We start from the raw sequence: 17,315 nt of genomic DNA, 5'->3' as shown, positions 1-17,315 counted from the left end.
TGACTCGATCTCATAGGCCTAGAAAGGTAGGTCATTTCACAACATCCACCTAGAATGTTCCATCATTAACAATCATCGTCATCCTCATCCTCATCATCAGGAGTGCTAGTAGCCGATGGAGTAGCTACGGCAGTGCTCGAAACAGAAATGGACTGAACAGTCTGGAGAGTTGTTGGAACTGCGCTGGAGGTGATGGAAACAGACGTGGACACAACAGTCTGAAGAGTCGTTGGTACCACGCTAGAGCTCGAGACAACAGCTGCCTGGGTAGAAATTGTAGAGATAGATGCAGAAGCAGATCCTGAAGCCACAGCTCCCGATCCCCCAACTGTGAAATCAACACAAGACTCATACGTCTGATCAATGCTGGCAGCATTCCACCAATGCTGCACCACGCACGCACCAGCCGTAGCACACGTGTCCCCAAGATCAGAAGGAATGGTAATAGAAAACGACGTTTCGTTTGCCGGAATCGTCTTCGAGTTATCCCCGAAATCAGCGTATGTGAGGAGCGGCTCCCCAATAATGGCATTGGTAGCCGTGTTCACAATCGACACATTTGCTGTTCCCGTATGAGGAGCGCGAACATCGAACGTGAAAGCAACAGTCTGGCCCGCGGTCCAGGACTGCACATTAGCAGTGTTGTCGGCGAATTTGTAGCCCTTGCACTGCCAGATATTGCATTCGGCTGCGTTGTAGTCGGTCTGGGAGCTGGCGACCTGGAGTTCGCCTTGGATATTGCCGTAGTTGTCGGATGCTTGGTTGTTGTAGACTTGTTCGCCGCATGCTGCTTTCATGGCGGTACCGGCGAGACGGGCTTGTGGGGAGGTGATGAAGCCGTGGGCGGAGATGGTGGTTATGAGGCTAGCCAAGGCGGCGAGGTTGGATGATGAGTATTGCATTTTGAGATGGGTATATTGGACTTGTTGAAGAAGCAATGACCAGCAGAGTAGAGTGAATGAATGTAAGGGAAGAAAAGAATGTGATGGTGCTTGACCGAAGAGAACGTATTGCTCAGCAATAGACAACGACTGTGAAAGAAAGTGAAGATGAAGATGCAATTGAAAGAAAAGAAAATTGTTCGAAAGCATTTCTATTATATTGAACGAAAGTAAATGGAGCCACAAATTTCAGCTCCACTATGACCCACGAGTCCCATCCATAAGATGAACTGTTTGGCGGAGAAATCATATTCCGTTTGAAAGTATTGCGCGTGGATAGCAGTTTACTCGCCTTTCTTTTAAGTCTGACACCCCCCACTGCTTAGCGCGGACCGCTAGAATCCTACATATATAACTGGCCTATACGAAGGAACCATAGTATAAGTCTTAAAATAATGGGACTAAACCACTCCTAGCTTGAGATTTCTCAATTGGAGCCCTGCAATAGTCAAATCCAAGCTCTTCGAGTGGTGCGGGATATACATTTATTGAAAACAGTGGGCAAGTCAGACTTTCAAAAAAGCGAGCACCATTCCTTGAGAAATGCTCTTACTCAAAATAGAAATAACATCAAAGCTTCATATCCCGAGTCCCGACGCGGCGACGCTGGCCAACCAAAGACTAACTTGATGCCCATACTACGAAGTACCACGAGGCGAATTGCAATTTGCAGTCTTCGAAACCGCCACGTGGGACCCCTTGTTAGACAGATATTAACTTTATTTCCATTGGAATCGCAAAGGATGACAAGTGGAAAGAACAATCAATGTATCTGCTGCAAGAAGGAAGTGACGCAGGGTCAGTGATTATAATTGGCCCCACGAAGACGTTTCAACGTCGCCGTTTCGAAACGAGGAAAGGGTCTTGGCGCTTGGATTTACAAGTGGGTCGACATGAGATTTGCACAAGCGATGCGTGCCTGTTGCTTTAAATAAAACAAAACAAAACCATGGACGGTGGTCTATTTACTTCCCAAACCGCAAAGATATTTAGAAGAGGGCAAGTGAAACAATTGGGATTTTTATGTATGAAAAAGCCAACTTGGCTGCTCTGCCACTTGGAAGCAGCCAGATTAATACATGCTGAAATCCACAAATGTAGGACGGGGATAGATTGACAGTTTTTCATTCGAATTGGGTATCATGTTATATCGCAGTTGAGTTGCCCCCTCTATCTACACGCTTCCCCTTTGCGTCTTCATTAAGACTTCTAGTTTTCTGCAACTTCGCCTCTGAGAGTCTCCGACTCCTGACTCTCTGCAATGATCTAGGCAGTTCTTCGTCGTTCGCTTGCTTTTGCTTCTCGAACTGCTGAGCTTCACTCATCTCACTGTCTGTATGCTTCGATAACGTTCCTCTCCTCTTCTTGGAGGGGACTTTCTTTTCGTTTTCAGGTTCAGGCATAACATCTCTTTCTTCATCCTCGTCCGCCTGATCATTTTGTTGAAGAAAAGTTGAGTCGGCTGTATTATCAAGCTTATCAAGCCCATTTCCTCTCTCAATCCTCTCAATATACTCCCGATATGTCGGTCTCGTCAACAACCCACTTCTAAACTCATTTGCCCCAACCAGCAACTTCGTAAGATCAACCAGCTCCTCTAGGTATTCAATAACCTCAATCTGCCCTGCGCTGGCAGCGTTCCAGCTCTGAAACTTTTGCCTGACAACGCGTTTAATCATCGCCATTTCGATTTCCGAGCGCAGTGTATCTTGGGCATCATTCGCGACGACAACTTCTCGGACGCGGTTCACCATTCGTAGATGTGCTAGGCGAGCAGAAGGTAGGAATTGTGGGAGTGGAATTTTGGTAGTCAGAGCTTCGTGAACAGCGAAGAGTATTAGCGTGATTGAACTAGCGACATTGCGGCGATAGGCGAAGACTTGTGCGTTTAACTCCTCCAAGACCCCAGAACCGTACTCGTGGCGTAGGTGGTGCATGTTGTCCATTCTGTCCACTATGGCATGTAGCACGTACAAAATCTCTGCGTAGACGAGGGCGAGGCCTTTGAAAGAGCCCTTGAGGCGTGGTTCGTGGGCACAGAAGGGGAGAAAAGTTTCTGCTGCTGTGAGAGCACCTTCAGCTTTGCCTTTTGCGCGCTCGAAGCGTTGCATGACACCTCCTGCGTGGACATCGACGTTGGCTGCGGTTTCGATGCCGTAGGCGAGGCAGGCCTCCATCTCGATGATACGGCTGATGGATGATGCTAAGGATTCGACTAGACGGTCTCGGGCTTTTACTGGGAAGAGGACCAATTCGATGATGAGAGCAACTACGCCGCCGATGAGAAAGGCAATCCAGCGTTTCAAAAAGTTTTCCGTTGCCGAGCCGGGGACAGTGTGGTCTTCTGTAGCTAAAGCTACAATACACATTGAAATTATGGACACCATCCCGGCCTTGATATACTTGCTTCCTAGTTGGATGTACGTCGAAGGTATAATGCCAGTAACGAGTAATACCACACAAACAACGCGGTTGCCATTTCCAGCCTGATAAGCGGCATAGCCCCATATACAACCTATTGTAGTCCCTACTCCTCGCAACATGAAAGTCATTACTGATGTACCAATAGCGACTTCTGTGATTAAGACGAGTTGCAACGCTGCCCAAAGACCGCGATTAAGAGAATACCAAGTATTCCATTTGTATACAAAGGCAGGCCAGGTGACGAGGAAGACGGCAATCGTGAGTTTGAGGGCATAGAAGAAATCATCGCTCTCAGCTAAGTATTCAATGCCATCCGCAAGGTTATGCCGGAGTCGATCGATCAAGGGACGCTTCTTGGAGCTAACGATCTCTGGCTTTGTGGCCTTCTTCGCTGCTTTTGGTGTTTGTGACCGCGACTCATTCGTCGGAGCAGACTCGATGTCTTTTTTCGTGAGTAAAGACTCATTGCTCGTGGCAGAATCATCGTCATCATCTTCTGAGGCCTTATTTGTCTTGCCGGTTCTCGCTCCTTTTTTAGCATTTTCAGGCAATGCAAACATGTCCTCTTCTCCTCCGGAGGCCAGCCACTTTTGCCAGTTAATTCGAGGAAGATAGATGCGTCGTCTACCATGTCGAGCCTGTCGTTTTTCAACCAGGACTCGGGATTGATGTAACATCTGAAGAATCTGAAAAGCAGCATGTCGGAGATTTAGAAGGAACGACGAAATCAGGAATGTCTCCATTCTCGGCATGATGTCCACCTGGGGATGATCTAGACCCTGCAATGCTGCCGCGCCTTCGAGAGCACTAGCAGAGTTCTTGTCGAAGTCTGCCAATGCTGTTATCAATATATCGATCCGGATGTCAATCTCTTGTAGTTGGATGCCTTTTGGCGCGCGAGCACCCGATGGTAGTTTGGAGACCTCATAGCAGTAGGCTAGACATGAGGTCACAACGTCAACACTTCTATCGATTTTTTCTTGCAGATCGGCGAGTGGTTTCGCAATTTGGGCCACCAGATATTTCAGTAACTCAATATCGCCAGACTCAATCTCTTTCCTTGGTTTGATGAGCTCTAGATTATCTTTATCTTCTTCCAGCTTAGTCTTATTCTTCCGTTTCTTCCTCGACCTTTTCTTGTCTTTCTTCTTGGCAGTCTTCTCGTCCGTGGAGTCATCATGCGAGCTGTTTGCCCTGGAAACGGGTCGTGAGGATTCATCCCCACTTTCAACAATCGCTTCTTCAGCGACACCGTTAAGCTGGTGTTCAGCCTTATTTTCAATCTCTTTCTTGTCATCGTCATCACCCATAAGAGCATACTTACTCTCGCAGGCACCAATGAGAGCGATGGTATTTGCAACAAGCTTCTTCATGTGAGTGTCACTGATCGGTTTCAAGTCTCGAGGTGGCAAGACAGCCCAAGTAAGCTCGAAATTGCATTCCGTTTGCGCGGCTTTGCAGCTTGCCAGCTTAGCACGTAGTTTTGCCTTTGAATCTGTCAATGATTTAAGCTTGACGGGTTTCGGCTCTTCTTTGGATCCAGATTTCCCAGTCTTGTCCCTCTGGAAGAGATTTTTGATTTTGGCCGCGAACGAAATATTGGTTTCCGCTCTGGGCTCCTCGTCAACGTTCTTAGGAGCCGTCTCCTCTTCAGTAGGCGATTCGACATCTTTCTTCTCACCTTCCTCTTCAACGATACTAATAAAGTACCTTCCCGTATCCCGCAAAGCCTCCACCGTCTCCCCTAGAGTCTCTATAGTAGTGGCCCCTAGAAATCCACTCGAAAACTCCGGGAAAACCAGCACATTTACCAGAATCAACACGCCCGCAGCCGTAAAAATCGGATATAGCAACTGCGTAACCGCCATCGTCGTAACATGTGTAGCCGTACTCGTCAAACTCACAACAGACACAATGACTAGTAGCAGAACGAAGATGAAAAGTCGTGGTGTATGCGAGCGCAGGAAGCCGTGGAACATCATGGCAAAGACGAGAAAGACGCCGCGGATTGTGTAGGCGGCGGGTTTGTCGGTGGAGTAGATGAGGGAGGAGAGGTAGAGCCCGAAGGTCGACCAGGCTACTCCTACAAGTGTGCCGGAGAGAGCCAGGACGAGGGCTTCGGCCATCATACCGAATCGTCTTCCTGGGTGGCCAAACACGGTTGTGATGGGTGCCAGGTATGCGGCTTTCCCATAGACTCGAACGACGGCGGGAATCAGGGCTAATGTTACTGCAATTGTGGTTGCGAGAGTATTCTTGAGCATGCGCTGCCAGAGATGGTTGTTGAGGAGGTTCGTCCATATTGCTTCTGCTCGCTTTTCGGTCCAATCCTCCCCCTTCTTTATACATTTCTTGACTTTCTCCATTATGAATACGATGTATGTATGTCGGTAATCCTGTTTATATCCCTAAACCTACGAATACGTGAAAAGCATAGGCGCGTCGTCGTCATTGTATCGAAGCTGTATATAACTTCGAAATGGAGGATAGACGTGAGGTTATAGTCAGCAAAGAGGATGGGTTAATTGAATAGCTGCCACCGGGTGTTTGACCATTGATCCATGATGAAGGTTTTTTTATAAGAGTTGATATGGGTAATTGAAATTTAGAGAAGATTGATATTCACTACGCAGTTGGTCGCTGTCACCAGCCGTAGCTATCGGGTACAGTATCACCCCGCCATCACATTCCAGCAGGTAACCCTCGTACAACTGAACACTTGTGTGCTTGGGGAAAGTCTACAGATTAACAAGATGGCGCCCTCTTCAACCATTATAGTAAGCTCTCCACTTGCAGTCAATACAAATTCCCAAGGTATCAGAAAGTAACATCATTCCCTCCAGGCAAAGCTCAAAGTGCAGCTTAAGCTCTCCATTGCGCGCCTGCGCATGGTCCAACAAAAGGATGAAGCAATATCCAAGCAACAGCGTCGCGCAATGGCCGGTCTCCTCGAGTCTGGAAAGATCGAATCTGCCAAAATCCGCGTCGAGAACATAATCCGGTCCGATATAACGACTGAGCTCCACGAAATCCTCGAATTATACTGCGAACTCTTGCTCGCGCGAACAGGACTTATGGAGGGGCCGACGTGCGATGCGGGATTAGAAGAGGCGGTTCAGAGTCTCATATATGCAGCGCCGAGGACGGATGTAAAGGAGTTGCAGTCGGTGAGGGCGCTGCTTTGTGATAAGTATGGCAAGGAGTTTGCGCTGCAGGCAATCGAGAATAGTGATGAGAAGGTTAGTACGAAGGTATTAAAGAAACTTGAAGTCACACCCCCTTCAACAGAGCTCGTAAATGGGTATCTAGAAGAGATTGCGCGGACGTACGGGGTGGATTGGCCGAAGAGGCCGGAGCCGGAATTTGTGGATGATGAGGTGGATGAGGATGATGAGAATCCGAGTGGGGGACAGGCGCAGAAGGTGTTGGAGGAACCGATTATGGCCGCGGCTGGCAAAGGGGGAAGGGAGGCAAGTGAAAGGGAGGCGTTGAGTAAAGCGACGCCGCCGAGGAACCTTGGCCCGAGTAGTCCGTTGAGGGTCAATCCGCCGAGTCCGAGTACGGATAACCTACATCCTAGGGTTAAGGGAACATTGGACTTGAAACCGGCAAGTAAGATGAAGGAAACGGGTGCGAATCCAGGGTTACAGAGTAAGGGGCCAGTTGGGGGGATAATACCGGATGTGGATGAGTTGGCGAAGCGGTTTGCCGCTTTGAAGAAGTAAAAGACATATTCGGAGTCAGGGAGTTGCGGGAAGGTTAGGGTTGAGAAATCCATTGTAATGAATCACGCAGTGTTCCCACGTCCCAATCCTTCTTCTCTACGATCTTTGTGTCCCATGCCCATTATACCAGCCTAGTAGCTCCTAGGCAGGCCGAGCACCTTCTCCGCGACATAATTCATGATCATCTCCCTCGATACCGGCGCAATACGAGGCACGAAGCACTCCCTCAGATATCTTTCCACATGATATTCCTGCGCGTATCCCATCCCACCTAAACTCAGAACACTCCTCTCACAAGCAGTAAAAGCAGCCTCAGCAGCCAGATACTTCGCACTATTACAAGCGACCCCAACAGCAGTCTGCGTGATACTCTCGTCTGTCGTCGACTGGTCGTACAACCTCGCAGCATGATACGTAGCCAATTTTGCAGCCTCGAGATGCATATAAGCCTCAGCTAGCGGATGTTGGATGCCTTGATTCATGCCAATAGGTCGTCCGAACACAATTCTCTCCTTCGCATACTTGGACGCTCGGTATAGAGCAGCAAAGCCAAGTCCTAGTGCTTCTCCGGCGAGGAGACATCTCTCGGCATTCATACCGTGCAGAACGATCTTGAATCCCTGCCCCTCATTCCCGATCAGAGTATCAGCAGGTATAACATAATTGTCAAAGAAAACTTCATTAGCATCCACAGCCCTCCCACCCATCTTCTTGATCTTCTTGAGCTCCAAACCCGGCTTACTCTTATCAAAGTCAATAAAGAATAGCGACAGCCCCTCAGAAGGTTTTTTCATTTCTTCCAAAGGCGTAGTACGCGCCAGGAGCACCATCTTAGTGGCAACTTGAGCAGAAGAAATCCAAATCTTCTGACCGGAAATCTTGTATTGGTCGCCGTCGCGGACGGCTTGAGTTCTGAGTTTCAGGGTTTCGAGACCGGTGTTGGGTTCTGTTACTCCGAAACAGGTGCGGTAGGTGCCATTTATCAGGTTTGGGAGCATTTGTTGGCGCTGGGAGGGCGTGGCGAATTTGGCTACTGGCTGGGTTGCGTAGACGTCTTGAGAGTGGATTAGAGGTGGGACGTAAGGGCCCGAGAGGTGGTCACCCACTTGCATGTATTGATTGAGCTCCTGCCATACCAGCACCAGACCTAATTTTGCTCAATTTCATCATATAGAACTTGAATCAGCCTTACTAACTCTGAGATTGTATGCAACATCATGGTGGCCTCTGAAATCCCTAGTCCGGCACCGCCAAGTTCCTCTGGTAGAGCAATACCAATCCAGCCATCTTTTGATAGAGCCGTGTGTAACTCATGGGGGTACTCTCCAGATTCATCATGCTGGGCCCAGTAGTCCTGTACCTCGATCAATGAAATGCGAATTTGATGTACCGCTCACAACTTACATCCGGGAAGTTTGAGCATATTTTGCCAATTGCTTCTCTCACTTGTAACTGAGTATCAGAGAAGCCACTTGTTTCCATTAATGTATTTGTTCGTCGTGGAATTGATGCTGAGAATCTCCGGCATTGAGCAGCTTGTATAGTTGAGCAGTAAAGTTCGCCGACTTTTAGACATTTTGAAGCGGATCTTGCTCTGATCATTTTGATGGATGACTTCGTCCAAAGGAGATGGAATCGGCATAGATTTATATCAATACATAGACGAAGCTACAGTAAAAGAAAACGGGAATCAGGAAATACACGAAAACGAATGAATATTCATGAAGCCGTAATGTTCTTATGACTGCTTTGCTTTATTAGTGAAGTTCGGCTGTGAAGGAAATCGAGGGGTGATTATTGTTCCCGAGCAGCCCCGCGCCCGCTAACGCGGCACGGCCACATCTTAGCGCAGACCACGTGACTATGAGCTTGGCACGGCGGGTTGAAGCTGCCCGAGACCAAAACAACGCGGTGAACCAAAGCCCACCACCAAACGCCCTCGACAACCCTCGACAACCAACGACAACGCCCAATTCACGACTTTGCGAATACCCATCTAGCTTTAGCTTTGCACGAAATGCTTTTATGATTGCGCATACCACTCTTTCTGCCCTTTTTTGTCTGACATCATTGCTCAACGCGCATTGTTTTGATCCATAAATCATGGCGACGATGCGGGCAAACCCGCGACTGCAGGTCGGATCAGCACCATGGATAGAAGAGGAACGGGCTTCTGCACTACAGATTGCAGAGGCTGAAGCCGAGGAGTTTACGTTCTCGGCGCGAAATGAAGTCGAATGGCTGAATGAGCATATGGCGGAGATATTTAGTGAGAATAACGTGTATGTAAACAAGCTTCAGCACCATAGCTTTGCTAACAAAATGGTCACAGAAACGTCGCAGAGATATTCAAAACACCTGGAAAACTGAGAGGAAAGACACCGAGGACTGCGCGAAAGATCAATCCTCTTGAGTCGCGTCTAGTATGTCGAAACATTGGAATCTTGAGGTCCATCCATTCTAACAGCTTATAGCCATTGTCCGACGTCTTCTCAAACACACCGCGAGGAGCACCTAGCCCTTTCAAACAAACAAATTACCAATCCCCAAGACCGACATTTCGGGTCGCCGAAGACGAGCCAGCACAGAAAACATCATTCATAATACCAGAGGCTGCGGGTCCGGTGAGTCCAATACAACGAAAGCCAGTCCCAACGAATTATTTCGATTCTGGATACTTTGGCAGTCAGGCAATCGCTGCAACTCAACCACATGAAGCAGCCGAAATCCAAGCTACGCAGGTAAATTCCCCTATAAGGGAAGGCGTAGCTAGGGTAGAACTATTGGAGCAGGATGCTGTACTAAATCGCGAATCTGGCGATTCATTCGAGTCGGCAAAAGAGCAGCAAGCCCGAAGTCTGTCAGAAGAGATGGAAGTGGACCCCGAAGTTGCCCAACCAAGCAGCGAATTGGAAAGTACGCGCCCAGTGCTAGAATCGCCACTCCAAACCCGAACCCAGCAACCATCCTCACCACAAAAGCGATCACCACAACGGTCGCCAGAGCGACCCGCAGCAGTTTTGCAGTCCCAACCAAAGGTTGCACCACAGGCCGAAGAACCAACACCTGTTGCTGAAGATGATCCCATGGAAGATGTTCAATCGCCCACGTCTGATGGCTCTAGCCCTATCAGACCTGTCATTGTTCGCAAGAGCAGTCTGAACTTTGCTTCATTGCCGGCGAGAGAGCCAATCACTACAAAGAAGAGTATCGGTAGCCGCGTATCACGAACAAGTCAATTGGATCATACAAGAAACAGTTATTATGGCCGAGCCACTGGTGGTAAAAGTCTCGGAAATACTAAACACGAGGAATTGGATAGAGATGAGGATGAAATGGACGTTGACGTGGATGACACCGAGATCCCCAGAGACGACACGGAGTCGAAAATGACCCAACTTCATAACAAAACATCGACGCAACGCCTTCAAGACCAAATCAGCAAGCTTGGTCAGTCCCAAAGCCATGCCCGCCCAGCATCAAAATCGATTGCAGGCAATGGGATGGTTGCATCCCAAGCTAATCAAGTGCCACAACCCGCTACTTCCCAAGAAACGCGACAAAAATCACCTCTGCGCAAGGAGCGCCCAACACCTGGCGCATTTCCAGAAGATGAGGAAGACAGTTGGATTGGTCCTCCAACCGTTGCGCCGCGCGAGCCAGCAATTTTCAGCCCAAGACCTCAACTACCAAAAAGCCATTCAGCGGATGTCATGGAAGGGATTCACGGGAATGATAGTATTGGTGGTTCAGAATTCAATATTCCAAAACGAGGCGATGCTTCACCTCACCGTGCGCCTCAACGATCCCCTCTCCGTGAACCTGCAATTCCTGAGAGGACTACTAGCACTTTGGGTCATATCAAGTCAGCGTCGACTTCGATTCTTCGATCACCCAAGAAGGCAGGTGATTCTCCCGGAAACAAGGGTATTTCAGTGTCGAATCCAGAACCTTCTATTCATACAATCAACGAAAACGAGTCAACGACACCTCCAAAATCACCATCCAGAAGTTACCGCGGCAGCCCATTGAAAGCTGCCAAGGACAAATTCTCATCTATTTTAAAGACTTCACGAGGACTGTTCGCTAGTAGCGCGGCCGTCAGCGCTGAAGCGAAATCTACGTTTTCCCCAGGAGGACCTTCAAATCGCCCTGGCATTCATCCGACACCATCCTTTGAGGATGTTTTGTCACAGTCCAGCAGCAATGCAGTATTGTATCCAACACTAAGCAATTCAACCAATAGCGAGCAGAAATCTCAAAGGTCTCCTAAAAGCCTCTTTAAAAGCAGTACTCGAAAGACTCGTGCATCAACCGAGAAAGAAGAGCGAAAAAAGGAGGAGCAGGCTCGAGAAGCTCGAGAGGCCAAAGAAGCCAAAGAAGCACTGAAGATGGCGGATCAGCTGGAGCAGGCTCGTATGAAGGTCAAGGAAGAAGCGCGAGTGTACCATCTCGAGCAAGAACGAGTTGTGGCTATGCAAAAAGAGGTCCAGGCTCGAAAGGACAAGGAGCAGCAGTCTAAGAAGGCCCAGGTAGACGTACCCAGAGCTACTAGGTCTAGCCCGCGTAAGACAAAGGCACAACTTGAAGCTGAGGGTATTGCTGCTGCGGCTGCTAGCACCGAAGATGTCTCGGGCCGAGATGTTGAGATGAATGATGCGTCCGCCATGCCACCCCCTGCTGCAGTTCCTCGACCCAAGTCTCAGATTGGACGGCCTGGGCCAAAGAGGCCTCTCAAGCCGTCCAAAGAGCAGCTCAGCAAGGCTAAACCACCAACAGTTATTCGTGTCGACACTGGCTCCCAGCGTGGTCATCAATATCACCCATCAACCTCGACACTTTCAGCAACTTTACAAGATTCATTATCAGCCCCTGGTCCATCTCATAACACGTTGAAGAAGAAGGCTAGCAATAGTTCTATACAAAGCAAGGCATCTACGAATAGCTTCAAGTCAGCTGCAAACAAGGCATTAGAGGCAGCAGCAAGGAAGAAAGAACAGGTATGACACTACTAGTCCATGTAAACAACATGACAGCTAATATAACTAGGATGAACTTGCTGCACAACGGAAACGAGAGGCGAAGCAAGAAGTCGAGAGACAACGTGCTGCTAACAAAGAGGAAGAGCGCCGAAAGGAGGAACAGCAACGCCGACAAGAAGCGGAACGTCAACGCGAGCTGCAACGGGAACGGGAACGAGCCAACGCCGCTGCAGATGCGAAGAAAGCTGCATCAAGACAAGCCATTGAGAAAAGACGACAAGAAATGGAGCGGGCAAAGCAAATGGGTGCCCCACCCCCAGCAATCAGACCACAGACAGCTGGGATGCATAAGGAATTGCCACCTGTTCCAATTCAACGGAATGAAATGGGCCAAGCAAAAGCCGGTCGACCTCAGGAGGATCTCGGGAAGCCTGTTAATGGGGGGATGCAGAATTCGTCAAAGGTTCCACCAAAGCGACCTCTCCAGCAGGATGATGAGCATACACGCCCTCCGATGCAACGGAATGGGCCATCATATCATACCAATGAACCACACTCTAAACGTCGCAAGACTAGCGAAAGATTCGACGATGATGATGATATGGAAGACCATCCCAAGATGACTGCTCCTCCAATTCGTCAATCCAGCAGTCGTCCAAAGGTAAGACATTCTTTAAAGCTCTACAGTTACAGTACTAACGTTGTCCAGGATGTGCAAACTAAATCATTATTCCCAAGTGGCTATGCCAATGTGCCACCATCCAACAACCTTCAACGCAACACACTTATCTCCCAGCATACCATGAACCAGTCGAAGCCTGCGCACCCAATGGACATGGCGCAAGTCTCAAAAGGGCCCATCCCATTCGCATCAAGCTCTCAAGCCAATGCGCAACCATACAAAACCCCTGCCCGTCCCGGGATCTCGATGGCCAATGGCAAATCAGCTGCAAAATCGACATCTAAGCCCTCACCGAAATATCAAAATGGCGAGAATATCGAGCTCCCCGAAATCAACACCGACTCTGAGGACAGTGATGACGAAGGCGGCACCTCGTTCCCCGTCAGTAGCTGGGCTGACTCGCCTGTCCTGCGCGAACAGCTCGCGCGTCAAGAACCTATGGATCCGTCCAAGATTTTCGGTAATCCTGGTCCATTGAATATGGAAGAGGTGTTTAGCAAGAGTAAAGACCGCTTTGGGAAGTTTCGAAATCGCACGAGTAGTGCGAATTGGGGTGGTGTTGACCGGTTGACTGAGGATGAGATTCGGAAGGATTTACAGGCTAGGGATAAGTTGCGTAGGCAGGGGGGCTGGAGTTATGATTCTATGGTCTGAGGTTACGACGGGTTTGAGTTTATTCTGCAGTATAAAAGCTCCATGCTTAAGTTTGTGCTTTTTTTTTGGAAGTTTTGGACGTTGGTGTATGGATAGAGATGATGGTATTGTTGAGAGAGGGTTGATTGACGACTGCTTGATTCATTGATTGGGGCACTTTTATTGTTTATTCATGGTATGGTGCTTATGGCGTTTATGGGATAAGTGGAACTTCTGAAGCAAGCAATGGACACTGAAAGAAAGTATCATGTCAATAGGAGTAATGAAAGAATATGGACATAATGTTCTCTTGTTTTTTTTCGTGCCAGCTGTATGTATAACTGACTGACTGGTAATCCGGGAAGTGGTCCCGCTCTTGAGTTGAGGATTTGTGCTCTTGAGGAATCGACTTACTAGATATCTCTGATTTGCCCTGCACCTGCCCCTGGCTTAGGTGTTTGTGGTTCTTGACCGTTGAATGTCCTGGGGGAGGATCCCGTACTAATAAATGGATGCGAGCGAGAGACCCCTTTATCTTCGCTTAATCTTGCGCTAAAACACGTGGTAAGGTAATACATGTTGTCACGAGACTTTTTAATTTATTCTTTATAAGGGGGATCAATTCCATGTGGGCTATATGCAACATTCGGTGGCGAAGGTACCTATATACCTACCTTACTTAGCCTTTGTGATTTAATTACTCGGCAGATTACATAAGGGGTGGTTGAGGATTGCCAAGGAGTAACATCACGTGCAAGCCAAATACGTCATGACATTCTGATCAAGCACAACCCCGCCAAAGTACAAGGTAGTACCTGATGACATAATGATATTGTTGACTTTCCATTGGGAGGGGATACTTGTACCTTGTTCAAACTACGTCAACGTCAAACATAAGAGTAAGTACTCAAGTCTTCCTTTCAATATAATGAAGTCTTTCACATCACTTCCAATTCTAAGAATTTCATCTTCATCCTCTACTTCCAGACTTTTCAGCAAACAAACTTTGTTGCTAACATCCATCCCTATTCCTAGATCAAACACTCTTCAAAGACCCTTTTCTCAATCCATACCCAAAATGTCCTTCTCCAACACCGACACCGGCTCCAAGCCAGCAGACCCGTATAAGGCCAAGAACATCGACAATGCTACCATCAAGGAGAAGATCGAAGGACTCACCGAGTTCATCTCTGCCAGCAAATTCGGCATGATGACCACTCGTGATGGTTCTAGCGGGGCTTTGGTATCCAGATGCATGGCATTGGCAGCCAAGGTTCGTCCATCCCAGTACCACATTACTCTCATTTACAAGTACTAATAGATACCAGGAAGGAGGCGGCGTCGACCTCATCTTCCACACCAACACCGAGTCTGGCAAGACAGATGAGTATATCATCCAACCTTCCCATTCCTATACCACAACCTAACATTTCCCCCAGTATCACCTCCGACCCCCACACCAACGTCTCCTTCCTCAACAGCTCCGGCGAATGGGCCTCGGTCTCCGGCACCTCTGAAATCATCACGGACCGTTCCGTTGTCGAAAAATACTACTCCTCGTCCCTCAAGGCATGGCTAGGAGATCTCGGTGACGGAAAGCACGACGGCGGTCCCCAGGATCCTCGGATTGGCGTCATCAAGGTCACGACCAGGACGGCTACCTATGCTGTGAGCAAGAAGAATGCCATTAGTCGTGTGGCGGAGGTTGCTCAGGGTGTGATTACGGGTAATGCGGCGAGTGTTAATAAGTTGAGGGAGATTAGCGAGGAGGATATTTTGACTTGGAGGGCGAGTAATAAGTTGGTGCAGTAGATGCAAGTGTTGCCGAGGGGCGATAGGAAAGTTTGGTATGAGCGTGACTTATAGCTGTCTAGGGAGCTAGCTTACATGAATCAATGGCACAAAAGTTTGTCCTGGAACTCGAGGTAGATGCACTAATGTGGTCTTTGGTATTATTCTAGTAGTATTTGGCATGATTTTGTAATCTCTTTGATTTTCCTATTCCCTATATCGCTAGTTGGTTTTGGTAAACTTTGCTCTTCAGCTCGTCGAATTAGTATTGCGCTGTTTATTCCTTTACCAGTCATTTTACTTCAACTCTTTGTATTAATACCAGCATTATATCTATTCTAAGCAGTGGCTTCACGTATACGTGTCTAGCTTACTTGTTAATATTTATATTTATTTACATCCAGCAGAAACAGAAGAAGCCTACAGTTATAGGGCCTCCCGAAGGATATAAAGACATGTCAATTTAGGTATTCATGTCTATGAGTAGAATCTTGAAAATATACGGAGTATCTCAAGTGTATATCTAAGCAGCTATATATTCAACGACGACGTTTACGTCCCTTGCACTTGGTTTCGGATAGACGGTGACTTGTAAAAAGTCAAAGGAGAGGGAAAGAGAAGGATAGGTAGGTAGGTAGGTAGTGAATGGACGACAAGACAGGTTTATATCTGTCTGTGAATTGCAAGAAAGGCCAAGCCGCAACGTACTCTGCGCCATCAATCATTGAATCTCTGCATGGCATGGTATGCGCCAAAGTCGAGTACAGTGTGCGTGCGCGCGCACAGTACCATAAAAGCCTTTCTTTCATTCTTAAGCCTTGGATCTCCATCCCATTAACAGTCCACCTTCCCCCAAAACCAGCAAGCAGTCAGAATTAGGAATTCTATCTGCACAACCACAACCGCCTCCACCTCTACATAAACCAAACACCCCTCCAAGACAACACTAAACCCTTTCGAAACCCCTCCTCAGGAAATGGCGCCCCCCAACCCAACCTACGAATACTTCCGCACCCTAACACCGAAATGCGAAACGTGCTATACGCTGCAAGAGGTGCTAGCAGCTGCTAAAGCGGAGAACGATAGTCTGAGAGAGGAGGTGAAGAGGCTGGAGAGGGAGGTGTTGGATAGGGAGGAGAGGATGAGGAGGTATAAGAGGGATTTGGTGGAGCTTATTCAATAAGGTGGCTTGGAGGGAGGTGATGGAATGGAATGGAATGATGTTGTGTTTGGGGGATGGATTTGCACTTGGATTTGCATTTGGGAGCTATGAATTTTGGTCTTAGAGAGGAAGGGTGGGCAATGAATAAATGAATAAGTGAATAAATGGATGGGATGTATATGCGTAGTGCTTTTCATGAGATAGATTGTCTAGGTATGGGGTGTTGTGATAATACCAACGACTTTCTACCTATCCATCCTATCTTCATTATAGCTACAGTTGCTACTTACTGGACAGACATCTAAGAATAGATAAAGTAAATCATAGAAAGAAAGTGTCTCTTGCCTTGAATGAATGTATAAAGGGTGTGGAGATTGGTAAATGCTCGTTTTCTTGTCATGGCATTGTTTGTACTTGATAAGGCTCAATCAACGCTTTCACAAACAACATAATACAATATAGCTCGTTGATATACAGAAATGCACCTATAAGATAGAAACAGTACAACAGAGTGGTGAATGGATATTAGTAGAACAGAATTAAAGTGGATATTCGCACACTTGTTAAATATAGTAATATTACAGACTTTTCCATCCTTGTTCCAGATCTTGACTTGACATCTTCCTAAACAAGAATAACAACCTTTGGCTTTACACACCTAGTTGCCATCCCGACCAACACACACACACACACACACACACACACATACATACACAATGGCAACCTTACGTCTAAAAAACGCCTACGTCGAGCAGGTAGATATTAACGACCAGCTCGCTGTCGCACTTCTCGTCCAGAACCTCCTCGACGAGAAAGACCCCAAGAACCCCACCTGCGAAAAAGAAAAGAAGCACTTGTTTGAGGAGAGGATCAAGGCGGACGTGGAGTGTAGGCGGTTGACGGCGCTTAGGAATGGATTGGATAGGGAGATAGAGATGTTGGAGAAGAATATGCAGATGCAGAGGCTGGTGCATG

General features: G+C 47.8%; 6 protein-coding genes across 6 annotated transcripts; 3 read left to right on the top strand and 3 right to left on the bottom strand.

Moving 5' to 3' along the window:
- Nucleotides 1-65: 65 nt before the first annotated feature.
- LHYA1_G005477 (uncharacterized protein) lies at nt 66-902 on the bottom strand (the record flags this gene model as incomplete). The annotated part of the gene is made up of 1 exon (XM_031150422.1): nt 66-902. One exon carries the CDS (start codon nt 900-902, stop codon nt 66-68), a length of 837 nt encoding a protein of 278 aa, XP_031004823.1.
- A 1,184-nt stretch (nt 903-2,086) lies between these two features.
- Nucleotides 2,087-5,731, bottom strand: YGL140C (uncharacterized protein; the record flags this gene model as incomplete). The annotated part of the gene is made up of 1 exon (XM_031150421.1): nt 2,087-5,731. One exon carries the CDS (start codon nt 5,729-5,731, stop codon nt 2,087-2,089), a length of 3,645 nt encoding a protein of 1,214 aa, XP_031004822.1.
- Nucleotides 5,732-6,118: 387 nt separating this feature from the next.
- IST1 (IST1-like protein) lies at nt 6,119-7,090 on the top strand (the record flags this gene model as incomplete). Its single annotated transcript, XM_031150420.1, has 2 exons — nt 6,119-6,142; nt 6,209-7,090. 2 exons carry the CDS (start codon nt 6,119-6,121, stop codon nt 7,088-7,090), a joined length of 906 nt encoding a protein of 301 aa, XP_031004819.1.
- Nucleotides 7,091-7,221: 131 nt separating this feature from the next.
- Nucleotides 7,222-8,692, bottom strand: fadE12 (Acyl-CoA dehydrogenase; the record flags this gene model as incomplete). The annotated part of the gene is made up of 4 exons (XM_031150419.1): nt 7,222-8,144; nt 8,197-8,237; nt 8,287-8,444; nt 8,495-8,692. The coding sequence occupies 4 exons, from the start codon at nt 8,690-8,692 to the stop codon at nt 7,222-7,224; spliced, it is 1,320 nt and encodes a 439-aa protein (XP_031004824.1).
- A 501-nt stretch (nt 8,693-9,193) lies between these two features.
- On the top strand, nt 9,194-13,408 carry pic1 (Inner centromere protein-related protein; the record flags this gene model as incomplete). Its single annotated transcript, XM_031150418.1, has 5 exons — nt 9,194-9,372; nt 9,423-9,513; nt 9,565-12,090; nt 12,140-12,733; nt 12,782-13,408. The coding sequence occupies 5 exons, from the start codon at nt 9,194-9,196 to the stop codon at nt 13,406-13,408; spliced, it is 4,017 nt and encodes a 1,338-aa protein (XP_031004826.1).
- Nucleotides 13,409-14,465: 1,057 nt separating this feature from the next.
- bli-3 lies at nt 14,466-15,199 on the top strand (the record flags this gene model as incomplete). Its single annotated transcript, XM_031150417.1, has 3 exons — nt 14,466-14,660; nt 14,716-14,774; nt 14,827-15,199. The coding sequence occupies 3 exons, from the start codon at nt 14,466-14,468 to the stop codon at nt 15,197-15,199; spliced, it is 627 nt and encodes a 208-aa protein (XP_031004825.1).
- Between the last annotated feature and the right edge of the window lie 2,116 nt (nt 15,200-17,315).

This window comes from Lachnellula hyalina (genome assembly GCF_007821495.1).
Source record: "Lachnellula hyalina strain CBS 185.66 chromosome Unknown contig00079, whole genome shotgun sequence".
NCBI classification, from domain to species: domain Eukaryota; kingdom Fungi; phylum Ascomycota; class Leotiomycetes; order Helotiales; family Lachnaceae; genus Lachnellula; species Lachnellula hyalina.
Note: the sequence above shows the minus strand (reverse complement) of the source record. Positions and strands in the feature narration are given on the sequence as shown.